The 16,166-nt window shown below is 52.0% G+C and overlaps 1 protein-coding gene across 5 annotated transcripts in view; it reads right to left on the reverse strand.

Moving 5' to 3' along the window:
- The window catches only part of LOC118401645 (anion exchange protein 2-like), an 80,431-nt gene that overhangs the window by 26,731 nt on the left and 37,534 nt on the right, over positions 1-16,166 (reverse strand). For all 5 annotated transcript variants that reach the window (XM_052477294.1, XM_052477296.1, XM_052477293.1 and 2 more), the window contains 7 exons: positions 15,946-16,144; positions 15,605-15,710; positions 14,824-15,008; positions 14,411-14,630; positions 14,014-14,217; positions 13,690-13,838; positions 13,190-13,384 (listed from right to left, as the gene is read on the reverse strand). In XM_052477294.1, coding sequence (XP_052333254.1) covers positions 13,190-13,384; positions 13,690-13,838; positions 14,014-14,217; positions 14,411-14,630; positions 14,824-15,008; positions 15,605-15,710; positions 15,946-16,144 — 1,258 coding nt within the window. The remainder of the gene's footprint in view (positions 1-13,189; positions 13,385-13,689; positions 13,839-14,013; positions 14,218-14,410; positions 14,631-14,823; positions 15,009-15,604; positions 15,711-15,945; positions 16,145-16,166) is intronic.

Below are 16,166 nucleotides of genomic sequence, written 5' to 3' on the forward strand. Positions count from 1 at the left end.
AAAGGGTCCTCCTCCTCTAAACCTCACCTTGCCCAGTGTTAAAGGGCGCTCCTCCTCTAAACCTCACCTTGCCCAGTGTTAAAGGGTCCCTCCTCTAAACCTCACCTTGCCCAGTGTTAAAGGGTGCTCCTCCTCTAAACCTCACCTTGCCCAGTGTTAAAGGGTGCTCCTCCTCTAAACCTCACCTTGCCCAGTGTTAAAGGGTCCTCCTCTAAACCTCACCTTGCCCAGTGTTAAAGGGTCCTCCTCTAAACCTCACCTGCCCAGTGTTAAAGGGTCCTCCTCCTCTAAACCTCACATTGCCCAGTGTTAAAGGGTCCTCCTCTAAACCTCACCTTGCCCAGTGTTAAAGGGTCCTCCTCTAAACCTCACCTTGCCCAGTGTTAAAGGGTGCTCCTCCTCTAAACCTCACCTTGCCCAGTGTTAAAGGGCCCTCCTCTAAACCTCACCTTGCCCAGTGTTAAAGGGTCCTCCTCTAAACCTCACCTTGCCCAGTGTTAAAGGGTGCTCCTCCTCTAAACCTCACCTTGCCCAGTGTTAAAGGGTGCTCCTCCTCTAAACCTCACCTTGCCCAGTGTTAAAGGGTCCTCCTCCTCTAAACCTCACCTTGCCCAGTGTTAAAGGGTCCTCCTCTAAACCTCACCTTGCCCAGTGTTAAAGGGTCCTCCTCTAAACCTCACCTTGCCCAGTGTTAAAGGGTGGTCCTCCTCTAAACCTCATCTTGCCCAGTGTTAAAGGGTCCTCCTCTAAACCTCACCTTGCCCAGTGTTAAAGGGTGCTCCTCCTCTAAACCTCATCTTGCCCAGTGTTAAAGGGTGCTCCTCCTCTAAACCTCACCTTGCCCAGTGTTAAAGGGTGCTCCTCCTCTAAACCTCACCTTGCCCAGTGTTAAAGGGTGCTCCTCCTCTAAACCTCACCTGCCCAGTGTTAAAGGGTCCTCCTCTCTAAACCTCACATTGCCCAGTGTTAAAGGGTCCTCCTCTAAACCTCACCTTGCCCAGTGTTAAAGGGTCCTCCTCTAAACCTCACCTTGCCCAGTGTTAAAGGGTGCTCCTCCTCTAAACCTCACCTTGCCCAGTGTTGAAGGGCGCTCCTCCTCTAAACCTCACCTTGCCCAGTGTTAAAGGGTCCTCCTCTAAACCTCACCTTGCCCAGTGTTAAAGGGTGCTCCTCCTCTAAACCTCACCTTGCCCAGTGTTAAAGGGTGCTCCTCCTCTAAACCTCACCTTGCCCAGTGTTGAAGGGCGCTCCTCCTCTAAACCTCACCTTGCCCAGTGTTAAAGGGTCCTCCTCTAAACCTCACCTTGCCCAGTGTTAAAGGGTCCTCCTCTTCTAAACCTCACCTTGCCCAGTGTTAAAGGGTCCTCCTCTTCTAAACCTCACCTTGCCCAGTGTTAAAGGGTCCTCCTCTAAACCTCACCTTGCCCAGTGTTAAAGGGTGCTCCTCCTCTAAACCTCACCTTGCCCAGTGTTAAAGGGCGCTCCTCCTCTAAACCTCACCTTGCCCAGTGTTAAAGGGTCCTCCTCTAAACCTCACCTTGCCCAGTGTTAAAGGGTGCTCCTCCTCTAAACCTCACCTTGCCCAGTGTTAAAGGGCTCCTCCTCTAAACCTCACCTTGCCCAGTGTTAAAGGGTCCTCCTCCTCTAAACCTCACCTTGCCCAGTGTTAAAGGGTCCTCCTCCTCTAAACCTCACCTTGCCCAGTGTTAAAGGGTGGTCCTCCTCTAAACCTCACCTTGCCCAGTGTTAAAGGGCGCTCCTCCTCTAAACCTCACCTTGCCCAGTGTTAAAGGGTGCTCCTCTAAACCTCACCTTGCCCAGTGTTAAAGGGCGCTCCTCCTCTAAACCTCACCTTGCCCAGTGTTAAAGGGCGCTCCTCCTCTAAACCTCACCTTGCCCAGTGTTAAAGGGTGCTCCTCTAAACCTCACCTTGCCCAGTGTTAAAGGGTCCTCCTCTAAACCTCACCTTGCCCAGTGTTAAAGGGCGCTCCTCCTCTAAACCTCACCTTGCCCAGTGTTAAAGGGTCCTCCTCCTCTAAACCTCACCTTGCCCAGTGTTAAAGGGCGCTCCTCCTCTAAACCTCACCTTGCCCAGTGTTAAAGGGCGCTCCTCCTCTAAACCTCACCTTGCCCAGTGTTAAAGGGTGCTCCTCCTCTAAACCTCACCTTGCCCAGTGTTAAAGGGTCCTCCTCTAAACCTCATCTTGCCCAGTGTTAAAGGGTGCTCCTCCTCTAAACCTCACCTTGCCCAGTGTTGAAGGGTCCTCCTCCTCTAAACCTCACCTTGCCCAGTGTTAAAGGGTCCTCCTCCTCTAAACCTCACCTTGCCCAGTGTTAAAGGGCACTCCTCCTCTAAACCTCACCTTGCCCAGTGTTAAAGGGTCCTCCTCCTCTAAACCTCACCTTGCCCAGTGTTAAAGGGTCCTCCTCTAAACCTCACCTTGCCCAGTGTTAAAGGGTCCTCCTCCTCTAAACCTCACCTTGCCCAGTGTTAAAGGGCGCTCCTCCTCTAAACCTCACCTTGCCCAGTGTTAAAGGGTCCTCCTCTAAACCTCACCTTGCCCAGTGTTAAAGGGCGCTCCTCCTCTAAACCTCATCTTGCCCAGTGTTAAAGGGTGCTCCTCCTCTAAACCTCACCTTGCCCAGTGTTAAAGGGTGCTCCTCCTCTAAACCTCACCTTGCCCAGTGTTAAAGGGTGCTCCTCCTCTAAACCTCACCTTGCCCAGTGTTAAAGGGTCCTCCTCTAAACCTCACCTTGCCCAGTGTTAAAGGGTCCTCCTCTAAACCTCACCTTGCCCAGTGTTAAAGGGTCCTCCTCTAAACCTCACCTTGCCCAGTGTTAAAGGGTGCTCCTCCTCTAAACCTCACCTTGCCCAGTGTTAAAGGGTCCTCCTCTAAACCTCACCTTGCCCAGTGTTAAAGGGTCCTCCTCCTCTAAACCTCATCTTGCCCAGTGTTAAAGGGTCCTCCTCCTCTAAACCTCACCTTGCCCAGTGTTAAAGGGCACTCCTCTAAACCTCACCTTGCCCAGTGTTAAAGGGCGCTCCTCTAAACCTCACCTTGCCCAGTGTTAAAGGGTCCTCCTCTAAACCTCACCTTGCCCAGTGTTAAAGGGTCCTCCTCTAAACCTCACCTTGCCCAGTGTTAAAGGGCACTCCTCCTCTAAACCTCACCTTGCCCAGTGTTAAAGGGTCCTCCTCTAAACCTCACCTTGCCCAGTGTTAAAGGGTGCTCCTCCTCTAAACCTCACCTTGCCCAGTGTTAAAGGGTCCTTCTCTAAACCTCACCTTGCCCAGTGTTAAAGGGCACTCCTCCTCTAAACCTCATCTTGCCCAGTGTTAAAGGGTCCTCCTCTAAACCTCACCTTGCCCAGTGTTAAAGGGTCCTCCTCTAAACCTCACCTTGCCCAGTGTTAAAGGGTGCTCCTCCTCTAAACCTCACCTTGCCCAGTGTTAAAGGGTCCTCCTCTAAACCTCACCTTGCCCAGTGTTAAAGGGTGCTCCTCCTCTAAACCTCACCTTGCCCAGTGTTAAAGGGTGCTCCTCCTCTAAACCTCACCTTGCCCAGTGTTAAAGGGCGCTCCTCCTCTAAACCTCACCTTGCCCAGTGTTAAAGGGTGCTCCTCCTCTAAACCTCACCTTGCCCAGTGTTAAAGGGTCCTCCTCCTCTAAACCTCACCTTGCCCAGTGTTAAAGGGTGCTCCTCCTCTAAACCTCACCTTGCCCAGTGTTAAAGGGTCCTCCTCTAAACCTCATCTTGCCCAGTGTTAAAGGGTGCTCCTCCTCTAAACCTCACCTTGCCCAGTGTTAAAGGGCACTCCTCCTCTAAACCTCACCTTGCCCAGTGTTAAAGGGTCCTCCTCCTCTAAACCTCACCTTGCCCAGTGTTAAAGGGTCCTCCTCTAAACCTCACCTTGCCCAGTGTTAAAGGGTCCTCCTCCTCTAAACCTCACCTTGCCCAGTGTTAAAGGGCGCTCCTCCTCTAAACCTCACCTTGCCCAGTGTTAAAGGGTCCTCCTCTCTAAACCTCACCTTGCCCAGTGTTAAAGGGTCTCCTCCTCTAAACCTCACCTTGCCCAGTGTTAAAGGGTCCTCCTCCTCTAAACCTCACCTTGCCCAGTGTTAAAGGGCGCTCCTCCTCCAAACCTCATCTTGCCCAGTGTTAAAGGATGCTCCTCCTCTAAACCTCACCTTGCCCAGTGTTAAAGGGTCCTCCTCTAAACCTCACCTTGCCCAGTGTAAAAGGGTCCTCCTCTAAACCTCACCTTGCCCAGTGTTAAAGGGTGCTCCTCCTCTAAACCTCACCTTGCCCAGTGTTAAAGGGTCCTCCTCTAAACCTCACCTTGCCCAGTGTTAAAGGGTCCTCCTCTAAACCTCACCTTGCCCAGTGTTAAAGGGTGCTCCTCCTCTAAACCTCACCTTGCCCAGTGTTAAAGGGTCCTCCTCCTCTAAACCTCACCTTGCCCAGTGTTAAAGGGTGCTCCTCCTCTAAACCTCACCTTGCCCAGTGTTAAAGGGCACTCCTCCTCTAAACCTCACCTTGCCCAGTGTTAAAGGGTCCTCCTCTAAACCTCACCTTGCCCAGTGTTAAAGGGTCCTCCTCTAAACCTCACCTTGCCCAGTGTTAAAGGGTGCTCCTCCTCTAAACCTCACCTTGCCCAGTGTTAAAGGGTCCTCCTCTAAACCTCACCTTGCCCAGTGTTAAAGGGCACTCCTCCTCTAAACCTCACCTTGCCCAGTGTTAAAGGGCGCTCCTCTAAACCTCACCTTGCCCAGTGTTAAAGGGTCCTCCTCTAAACCCCACCTTGCCCAGTGTTAAAGGGTGCTCCTCCTCTAAACCTCACCTTGCCCAGTGTTAAAGGGTCCTCCTCCTCTAAACCTCACCTTGCCCAGTGTTAAAGGACGCTCCTCCTCTAAACCTCACCTTGCCCAGTGTTAAAGGGTCCTCCTCCTCTAAACCTCACCTTGCCCAGTGTTAAAGGGTGCTCCTCCTCTAAACCTCACCTTGCCCAGTGTTAAAGGGTCCTCCTCTAAACCTCACCTTGCCCAGTGTTAAAGGGTCCTCCTCTAAACCTCAACTTGCCCAGTGTTAAAGGGTCCTCCTCTAAACCTCACCTTGCCCAGTGTTAAAGGGCGCTCCTCTAAACCTCACCTTGCCCAGTGTTAAAGGGTGCTCCTCCTCTAAACCTCACCTTGCCCAGTGTTAAAGGGTCCTCCTCCTCTAAACCTCACCTTGCCCAGTGTTAAAGGGCGCTCCTCTAAACCTCACCTTGCCCAGTGTTAAAGGGTGCTCCTCCTCTAAACCTCACCTTGCCCAGTGTTAAAGGGTGCTCCTCCTCTAAACCTCACCTTGCCCAGTGTTAAAGGGCACTCCTCCTCTAAACCTCACCTTGCCCAGTGTTAAAGGGTCCTCCTCTAAACCTCACCTTGCCCAGTGTTAAAGGGTGCTCCTCCTCTCATCCTCACCTTGCCCAGTGTTAAAGGGTCCTTCTCTAAACCTCACCTTGCCCAGTGGTAAAGGGCACTCCTCCTCTAAACCTCATCTTGCCCAGTGTTAAAGGGTCCTCCTCTAAACCTCACCTTGCCCAGTGTTAAAGGGCGCTCCTCTAAACCTCACCTTGCCCAGTGTTAAAGGGTGCTCCTCCTCTAAACCTCACCTTGCCCAGTGTTAAAGGGTCCTCCTCTAAACCTCACCTTGCCCAGTGTTAAAGGGTGCTCCTCCTCTAAACCTCACCTTGCCCAGTGTTAAAGGGTCCTCCTCCTCTAAACCTCACCTTGCCCAGTGTTAAAGGGCGCTCCTCCTCTAAACCTCACCTTGCCCAGTGTTAAAGGGTCCTCCTCCTCTAAACCTCACCTTGCCCAGTGTTAAAGGGTCCTCCTCCTCTAAACCTCACCTTGCCCAGTGTTAAAGGGTGCTCCTCCTCTAAACATCACCTTGCCCAGTGTTAAAGGGTCCTCCTCTAAACCTCATCTTGCCCAGTGTTAAAGGGTGCTCCTCCTCTAAACCTCACCTTGCCCAGTGTTAAAGGGCACTCCTCCTCTAAACCTCACCTTGCCCAGTGTTAAAGGGTCCTCCTCCTCTAAACCTCACCTTGCCCAGTGTTAAAGGGTCCTCCTCTAAACCTCACCTTGCCCAGTGTTAAAGGGTCCTCCTCCTCTAAACCTCACCTTGCCCAGTGTTAAAGGGCGCTCCTCCTCTAAACCTCACCTTGCCCAGTGTTAAAGGGTCCTCCTCTAAACCTCACCTTGCCCAGTGTTAAAGGGCTCTCCTCCTCTAAACCTCACCTTGCCCAGTGTTAAAGGGTCCTCCTCCTCTAAACCTCACCTTGCCCAGTGTTAAAGGGTGCTCCTCCTCCAAACCTCATCTTGCCCAGTGTTAAAGGGTGCTCCTCCTCTAAACCTCACCTTGCCCAGTGTTAAAGGGTCCTCCTCTAAACCTCACCTTGCCCAGTGTAAAAGGGTCCTCCTCTAAACCTCACCTTGCCCAGTGTTAAAGGGTGCTCCTCCTCTAAACCTCACCTTGCCCAGTGTTAAAGGGTCCTCCTCTAAACCTCACCTTGCCCAGTGTTAAAGGGTCCTCCTCTAAACCTCACCTTGCCCAGTGTTAAAGGGTGCTCCTCCTCTAAACCTCACCTTGCCCAGTGTTAAAGGGTCCTCCTCCTCTAAACCTCACCTTGCCCAGTGTTAAAGGGTGCTCCTCCTCTAAACATCACCTTGCCCAGTGTTAAAGGGCACTCCTCCTCTAAACCTCACCTTGCCAGTGTTAAAGGGTCCTCCTCTAAACCTCACCTTGCCCAGTGTTAAAGGGTCCTCCTCTAAACCTCACCTTGCCCAGTGTTAAAGGGTGCTCCTCCTCTAAACCTCACCTTGCCCAGTGTTAAAGGGTCCTCCTCTAAACCTCACCTTGCCCAGTGTTAAAGGGCACTCCTCCTCTAAACCTCACCTTGCCCAGTGTTAAAGGGCTCCTCCTCTAAACCTCACCTTGCCCAGTGTTAAAGGGTCCTCCTCTAAACCCCACCTTGCCCAGTGTTAAAGGGTGCTCCTCCTCTAAACCTCACCTTGCCCAGTGTTAAAGGGTCCTCCTCCTCTAAACCTCACCTTGCCCAGTGTTAAAGGGTCCTCCTCTAAACCTCACCTTGCCCAGTGTTAAAGGGTCCTCCTCCTCTAAACCTCACCTTGCCCAGTGTTAAAGGGTGCTCCTCCTCTAAACCTCACCTTGCCCAGTGTTAAAGGGTCCTCCTCTAAACCTCACCTTGCCCAGTGTTAAAGGGTCCTCCTCTAAACCTCAACTTGCCCAGTGTTAAAGGGTCCTCCTCTAAACCTCACCTTGCCCAGTGTTAAAGGGCGCTCCTCTAAACCTCACCTTGCCCAGTGTTAAAGGGTGCTCCTCCTCTAAACCTCACCTTGCCCAGTGTTAAAGGGTCCTCCTCCTCTAAACCTCACCTTGCCCAGTGTTAAAGGGCGCTCCTCTAAACCTCACCTTGCCCAGTGTTAAAGGGTGCTCCTCCTCTAAACCTCACCTTGCCCAGTGTTAAAGGGTGCTCCTCCTCTAAACCTCACCTTGCCCAGTGTTAAAGGGTGCTCCTCCTCTAAACCTCACCTTGCCCAGTGTTAAAGGGTCCTCCTCCTAAACCTCACCTTGCCCAGTGTTAAAGGGTCGCTCCTCCTTTAAACCTCACCTTGCCCAGTGTTAAAGGGTCCTCCTCTAAACCTCACCTTGCCCAGTGTTAAAGGGTGCTCCTCCTCTAAACCTCACCTTGCCCAGTGTTAAAGGGTCCTCCTCTAAACCTCACCTTGCCCAGTGTTAAAGGGCGCTCCTCCTCTAAACCTCACCTTGCCCAGTGTTAAAGGCCACTCCTCCTCTAAACCTCACCTTGCCCAGTGTTAAAGGGTCCTCCTCCTCTAAACCTCACCTTGCCCAGTGTTAAAGGGTTCTCCTCCTCTAAACCTCACCTTGCCCAGTGTTAAAGGGTGCTCCTCCTCTAAACCTCACCTTGCCCAGTGTTAAAGGGTCCTCCTCCTCTAAACCTCACCTTGCCCAGTGTTAAAGGGTGCTCCTCCTCTAAACCTCACCTTGCCCAGTGTTAAAGGGTGCTCCTCCTCTAAACCTCACCTTGCCCAGTGTTAAAGGGTGCTCCTCCTCTAAACCTCACCTTGCCCAGTGTTAAAGGGTCCTCCTCCTCTAAACCTCACCTTGCCCAGTGTTAAAGGGCTCCTCCTCTAAACCTCACCTGCCCAGTGTTAAAGGGTCCTCCTCTAAACCTCACCTTGCCCAGTGTTAAAGGGTCCTCCTCCTCTAAACCTCACCTTGCCCAGTGTTAAAGGGTCCTCCTCCTCTAAACCTCACCTTGCCCAGTGTTAAAGGGTGCTCCTCCTCTAAACCTCACCTTGCCCAGTGTTAAAGGGTCCTCCTCTAAACCTCACCTTGCCCAGTGTTAAAGGGTCCTCCTCCTCTAAACCTCACCTTGCCCAGTGTTAAAGGGTGCTCCTCCTCTAAACCTCACCTTGCCCAGTGTTAACCTCCTCCTCTAAACCTCACCTTGCCCAGTGTTAAAGGGTCCTCCTCCTCTAAACCTCACCTTGCCCAGTGTTAAAGGGTCCTCCTCCTCTAAACCTCACCTTGCCCAGTGTTAAAGGGTCCTCCTCCTCTAAACCTCACCTTGCCCAGTGTTAAAGGGTCCTCCTCTAAACCTCACCTTGCCCAGTGTTAAAGGGTCCTCCTCCTCTAAACCTCACCTTGCCCAGTGTTAAAGGGTCCTCCTCCTCTAAACTCCTTGCCCAGTGTTAAAGGGTGCTCCTCCTCTAAACCTCACCTTGCCCAGTGTTAAAGGGCGCTCCTCCTCTAAACCTCACCTTGCCCAGTGTTAAAGGGTCCTCCTCCTCTAAACCTCACCTTGCCCAGTGTTAAAGGGTCCTCCTCCTCTAAACCTCACCTTGCCCAGTGTTAAAGGGTCCTCCTCTAAACCTCACCTTGCCCAGTGTTAAACCTCCTCTAAACCTCACCTGCCCAGTGTTAAAGGGTGCTCCTCCTCTAAACCTCACCTTGCCCAGTGTTAAAGGGTGCTCCTCCTCTAAACCTCACCTTGCCCAGTGTTAAAGGGTGCTCCTCCTCTAAACCTCACCTTGCCCAGTGTTAAAGGGTCCTCTCCTCTAAACCTCACCTTGCCCAGTGTTAAAGGGTCCTCCTCTAAACCTCACCTTGCCCAGTGTTAAAGGGTCCTCCTCTAAACCTCACCTTGCCCAGTGTTAAAGGGTGCTCCTCCTCTAAACCTCACCTTGCCCAGTGTTAAAGGGTCGCTCCTCCTCTAAACCTCACCTTGCCCAGTGTTAAAGGGTCCTCCTCCTCTAAACCTCACCTTGCCCAGTGTTAAAGGGTGCTCCTCCTCTAAACCTCACCTTGCCCAGTGTTAAAGGGTCCTCCTCCTCTAAACCTCACCTTGCCCAGTGTTAAAGGGTGCTCCTCCTCTAAACCTCACCTTGCCCAGTGTTAAAGGGCGCTCCTCCTCTAAACCTCACCTTGCCCAGTGTTAAAGGGTGCTCCTCCTCTAAACCTCACCTTGCCCAGTGTTAAAGGGTGCTCCTCCTCTAAACCTCACCTTGCCCAGTGTTAAAGGGTCCTCCTCCTCTAAACCTCACCTTGCCCAGTGTTAAAGGGTGCTCCTCCTCTAAACCTCACCTTGCCCAGTGTTAAAGGGTCCTCCTCCTCTAAACCTCACCTTGCCCAGTGTTAAAGGGTCCTCCTCTAAACCTCACCTTGCCCAGTGTTAAAGGGTCCTCCTCTAAACCTCACCTTGCCCAGTGTTAAAGGGTCTCTCCTCTAAACCTCACCTTGCCCAGTGTTAAAGGGTCCTCCTCCTCTAAACCTCACCTTGCCCAGTGTTAAAGGGTCCTCCTCCTCTAAACCTCACCTTGCCCAGTGTTAAAGGGTGCTCCTCCTCTAAACCTCACCTTGCCCAGTGTTAAAGGGTGCTCCTCCTCTAAACCTCACCTTGCCCAGTGTTAAAGGGTCCTCCTCTAAACCTCATCTTGCCCAGTGTTAAAGGGTCCTCCTCCTCTAAACCTCACCTTGCCCAGTGTTAAAGGGTCCTCCTCCTCTAAACCTCACCTTGCCCAGTGTTAAAGGGTCCTCCTCTAAACCTCACCTTGCCCAGTGTTAAAGGGTGCTCCTCCTCTAAACCTCACCTTGCCCAGTGTTAAAGGGTCCTCCTCTAAACCTCACCTTGCCCAGTGTTAAAGGGCGCTCCTCCTCTAAACCTCACCTTGCCCAGTGTTAAAGGGTCCTCCTCTAAACATCACCTTGCCCAGTGTTAAAGGGTCCTCCTCCTCTAAACCTCACCTTGCCCAGTGTTAAAGGGTGCTCCTCCTCTAAACCTCACCTTGCCCAGTGTTAAAGGGTCCTCCTCTAAACCTCACCTTGCCCAGTGTTAAAGGGCGCTCCTCCTCTAAACCTCACCTTGCCCAGTGTTAAAGGGTCCTCCTCCTCTAAACCTCACCTTGCCCAGTGTTAAAGGGTCCTCCTCCTCTAAACCTCACCTTGCCCAGTGTTAAAGGGTCCTCCTCTAAACCTCACCTTGCCCAGTGTTAAAGGGTGCTCCTCCTCTAAACCTCACCTTGCCCAGTGTTAAAGGGTGCTCCTCCTCTAAACCTCACCTTGCCCAGTGTTAAAGGGTCCTCCTCTAAACCTCACCTTGCCCAGTGTTAAAGGGTCCTCCTCCTCTAAACCTCACCTTGCCCAGTGTTAAAGGGTCCTCCTCCTCTAAACCTCACCTTGCCCAGTGTTAAAGGGTCCTCCTCTAAACCTCACCTTGCCCAGTGTTAAAGGGTCCTTCTCTAAACCTCACCTTGCCCAGTGTTAAAGGGTCCTCCTCTAAACCTCACCTTGCCCAGTGTTAAAGGGTCCTCCTCCTCTAAACCTCACCTTGCCCAGTGTTAAAGGGTCCTCCTCCTCTAAACCTCACCTTGCCCAGTGTTAAAGGGTCCTCCTCTAAACCTCACCTTGCCCAGTGTTAAAGGGTCCTTCTCTAAACCTCACCTTGCCCAGTGTTAAAGGGCGCTCCTCCTCTAAACCTCACCGTGCCCAGTGTTAAAGGGTCCTCCTCCTCTAAACCTCACCTTGCCCAGTGTTAAAGGGTCCTCCTCCTCTAAACCTCACCTTGCCCAGTGTTAAAGGGCGCTCCTCCTCTAAACCTCACCTTGCCCAGTGTTAAAGGGTCCTCCTCCTCTAAACCTCACCTTGCCCAGTGTTAAAGGGTCCTCCTCTAAACCTCACCTTGCCCAGTGTTAAAGGGTGCTCCTCCTCTAAACCTCACCTTGCCCAGTGTTAAAGGGTGCTCCTCCTCTAAACCTCACCTTGCCCAGTGTTAAAGGGTCCTCCTCTAAACCTCACCTTGCCCAGTGTTAAAGGGTCCTCCTCCTCTAAACCTCACCTTGCCCAGTGTTAAAGGGTGCTCCTCCTCTAAACCTCACCTTGCCCAGTGTTAAAGGGTCCTCCTCCTCTAAACCTCACCTTGCCCAGTGTTAAAGGGTCCTCCTCCTCTAAACCTCACCTTGCCCAGTGTTAAAGGGCGCTCCTCCTCTAAACCTCACCTTGCCCAGTGTTAAAGGGTCCTCCTCCTCTAAACCTCACCTTGCCCAGTGTTAAAGGGTCCTCCTCTAAACCTCACCTTGCCCAGTGTTAAAGGGTCCTCCTCTAAACCTCACCTTGCCCAGTGTCAAAGGGCGCTCCTCCTCTAAACCTCACCTTGCCCAGTGTTAAAGGGTCCTCCTCTAAACCTCACCTTGCCCAGTGTTAAAGGGTCCTCCTCCTCTAAATCTCACCTTGCCCAGTGTTAAAGGGTCCTCCTCCTCTAAACCTCACCTTGCCCAGTGTTAAAGGGTGCTCCTCCTCTAAACCTCACCTTGCCCAGTGTTAAAGGGCGCTCCTCCTCTAAACCTCAGCTTGCCCAGTGTTAAAGGGTCCTCCTCCTCTAAACCTCACCTTGCCCAGTGTTAAAGGGTCCTCCTCCTCTAAACCTCACCTTGCCCAGTGTTAAAGGGCGCTCCTCCTCTAAACCTCACCTTGCCCAGTGTTAAAGGGTCCTCCTCTAAACCTCACCTTGCCCAGTGTTAAAGGGTGCTCCTCCTCTAAACCTCACCTTGCCCAGTGTTAAAGGGTGCTCCTCCTCTAAACCTCACCTTGCCCAGTGTTAAAGGGTGCTCCTCCTCTAAACCTCACCTGGCCCAGTGTTAAAGGGTCCTCCTCCTCTAAACCTCACATTGCCCAGTGTTAAAGGGTCCTCCTCTAAACCTCACCTTGCCCAGTGTTAAAGGGTCCTCCTCTAAACCTCACCTTGCCCAGTGTTAAAGGGTGCTCCTCCTCTAAACCTCACCTTGCCCAGTGTTAAAGGGCGCTCCTCCTCTAAACCTCACCTTGCCCAGTGTTAAAGGGTCCTCCTCCTCTAAACCTCACCTTGCCCAGTGTTAAAGGGTCCTCCTCTAAACCTCACCTTGCCCAGTGTTAAAGGGTCCTCCTCTAAACCTCACCTTGCCCAGTGTTAAAGGGTGGTCCTCCTCTAAACCTCATCTTGCCCAGTGTTAAAGGGTCCTCCTCTAAACCTCACCTTGCCCAGTGTTAAAGGGTGCTCCTCCTCTAAACCTCATCTTGCCCAGTGTTAAAGGGTGCTCCTCCTCTAAACCTCACCTTGCCCAGTGTTAAAGGGTCCTCCTCCTCTAAACCTCACCTTGCCCAGTGTTAAAGGGTGCTCCTCCTCTAAACCTCACCTTGCCCAGTGTTAAAGGGAGCTCCTCCTCTAAACCTCACCTTGCCCAGTGTTAAAGGCTCCTCCTCTAAACCTCACCTTGCCCAGTGTTAAAGGGTGCTCCTCCTCTAAACCTCACCTTGCCCAGTGTTAAAGGCTCCTCCTCTAAACCTCACCTTGCCCAGTGTTAAAGGGCTCTCCTCTAAACCTCACCTTGCCCAGTGTTAAAGGGTCCTCCTCCTCTAAACCTCACCTTGCCCAGTGTTAAAGGGTCCTCCTCCTCTAAACCTCACCTTGCCCAGTGTTAAAGGGCGCTCCTCCTCTAAACCTCACCTTGCCCAGTGTTAAAGGGTGCTCCTCCTCTAAACCTCACCATGCCCAGTGTTAAAGGGTGCTCCTCCTCTAAACCTCACCTTGCCCAGTGTTAAAGGGCGCTCCTCCTCTAAACCTCACCTTGCCCAGTTTCGAGAAGGTCTCGTAGATGAAGATGAGGGAGATGAGGAAGGAGAAGATCTCCTGGGTGAAGCGCGTGACGAAGCGGACCAGGAAGCTACCTTCAAAGGCCACTATGATGACCACGATGAGCACCAGCCAGAAGCCAATCCACACCCGGCCCGTCAAGTACTCTATATGGTTGGCATTGCAGAACTGCAATACAGAACCACGAGGCAACTTTGGGTTATGTTCAAGAAAGTGACATTATCATGCACACATTGCAACCATATTCCTTGCACCAGTTTGGGTTGCAGAATCGCGGAAACTTTCCCAAAGTTCATCGTTTTTTTTCATTTAAAAGATTTCTGGAATTAGGAAGGAATAAGCAGGAAATCCTTCAACTGGGAATCCAGTAATTCTGCAACCAGTTTATTACTTGTAAATCCTTGCCAGGGGAGTGAACCACATTTGGGGAGAAGGGGGAATAACAGAATGGAAGAATTGGGTTCGTTGCTCACTGAGTAGAAGGCCTCCTCAAAAACCAGGAGGGGTCCAGAGAAGCCCACCACCAGCAGAGGCTGTGCCCCCAGGAGGGAAAAGATGACCCCCTGCATCGCCGTGGCGATGATCAGCTCCGACACGCCAATCAACCCCCCCGTTTTCTCACCTAGAAGAAAAAGAAGAGAGGACGGGATGGAGAAAGTGAATACCAACTCAAAATGATAAAGCCAACTATAGACTCCATCCCTCTTTTAAGCTTCATTTCTATTTAGTAATTGTCCCTCTTCTTTCCCTCCCCCCCTCCTTTCTTCCCTCCCCCAATGGGGCTCTGAGTGACTGACCCAGCAGTCCTCCAAAGGTGACAGCGGGCGACAGAGCAGCGAAGTAAATGAAGATGATGGCAGCCATGCACTGGGGGTTGAGTGCATCACGGAAGTCACTGGCATATTTGGGGTAGCGCCGTGCGGCGTCACTGATCAGCCCCCCAAACAGGTGGCCCGACCGGCGCAGAGGGTCATCCCCAGGTTTGAAGGGTGCCTGCAGAGCTGCGGGAGGGAGGGAGGGAGGGGGTTATTTGCTGGTCAGGTAGCCCTCAAGCTCCTTGCTCCAGTACATGTCTTTGTCACCCTTGTCCATAGGACCTTTGGGTTTTTTGGCCAGTAGTTTGCCCTTCGGTTCCTCTCTGGAGTATATGTCTGTGCATATCTGAGTGTATCAGTGTATACCTGTCTCTATTACCTTTATCCTTTGGGCTCTTGGGCTCTTTGACCTTGAGCTTCTTGCCCTGCTGCTCCTCTCTCTTGTGGAGCATCTCTCTCTGGAAGCGGGCCACCGAGCGAAGCAGCTCCTCGCCAGCCACCTCAGACGGCGGCAGCACAATGCTACAGTCCAGAAAGCTGTTGATGGCGTTCAGCAGATCCTGCCGCTCGTCCGCCATGTACGCCGCCTCGTGGAAGTGCTGTGGTGAAATAATAACAATAATATATGCCACTTATCAGAGTTATTCAAAGTGATTTACAGGACAGTGAGTGCATACATTTTCTGTATGTGATCTCTGTGAGAGTTGAAGCCACAATCTTTGTGTTGCTAGTGCCACGTTCTTACCAACTGAGCCACACAGGGCAGTATGGGTTACCCAACGGTTAACTCGCCTTGTCAGACATAAGTGTGGAGATGGAGCGGCCGATCTGGTGGTAGTCGATGTTGGCGATGGGCGGGCCCATTAGAAGGAAGAGGAAACGTACAGGGACGGGCACCTCCAGCACAGACTCCAGCAGCACGGCTTCCTGCAGACGCACAAATGCCATGGATGGCTGCTCCAGGAAGGCCACGGTGCCTGCGAGAGACAGTTATTAAATGTAATTGAACTTTAATGATTCGAGACAAGCAACACTGAAACATGCATGAGAGCACCAGCTGTTCCGGACGAATGTATGATCACGCTCTCCGTAGCCGATGTGAGTACGGCCTTTAAACAGGTTAACATTCACAAGGCTGCAGACTGATTACCAGGACACGTACTCAGAGCATGCGCTGACCAGCTGGCAAGCATCTTCACTGACATTTTCAACCTCTCCCTGACCCAGTCTGTAATACCTACATGTTTCAAGGAAACCTCTGCAACTGAATCCTGGACTTCCTGACAGGCGCCCCCAGGTGGGGAGGGTAGGCAACAATGCATCCGCCAAGCTGACCCTTAACACGGGGGCCCCTCAGGGGTGCATGCTTAGTCCCTTCCTGTACACCCTGTTCACCCACGACAGTTTGTTAGGCCTGATCACCGATGACGATTAGACAGCATCCCATGAGGGAAGAGGTCAGAGGTCAGTGTAGTACCAGAACAACAACCTCTCCCTCGTGGTAAGCATTTCACTGTTGTCTACGAAGCATGTAACAAATAACATTTGATTTGATTTGAACAGTAAGGCATACCTACGAGGACGACGGTGGCCTCTGCATTTTCCGGAATCTTCTCCAGCAACTTGAGCTCATGTTTGGACTTGGACCTGTGCATGCCCAATTTGGGAGGACTGTCTTTCTGTAGACGAAAACGTCGTTTAGACACCACACAGACAAAAAAAAAACCAATAAACAATCACCTAGACAAGTGGATAAAGATGAATGCGTACACCCACCCAGAAACACAACTCACACAACACACTACTACACAAACAGAGCTCACAAAAACGCTCAGACTCACAAACATCCTGCACACACAGACACACTCAACCCCACACACTCCCAAAAACACAGCCACACTTTCAAGTGAAGACCTCGCTCTTCTCCATGTCAATGCGGGTGTCTGGAAGGATGCAGGCGGCCTCTCCTCCACCTACGACGGGATCAATGGCAGAGGGCTCGGCTTGGCCTATGTGGTTGCTGCTGCTGTGGTGGTTCACCATCAGGGAGGCCAGGCTGGCGGCAGAGATGTTCTGCGTGAAAGAGCTGTGTTCTTTCTCGTCGCTCGGGTGACTGCAGAGGAGAGAGAGAGAAC

This window comes from Oncorhynchus keta, chromosome 23 (assembly GCF_023373465.1).
Source record: "Oncorhynchus keta strain PuntledgeMale-10-30-2019 chromosome 23, Oket_V2, whole genome shotgun sequence".
Lineage (NCBI taxonomy): Eukaryota > Metazoa > Chordata > Actinopteri > Salmoniformes > Salmonidae > Oncorhynchus > Oncorhynchus keta.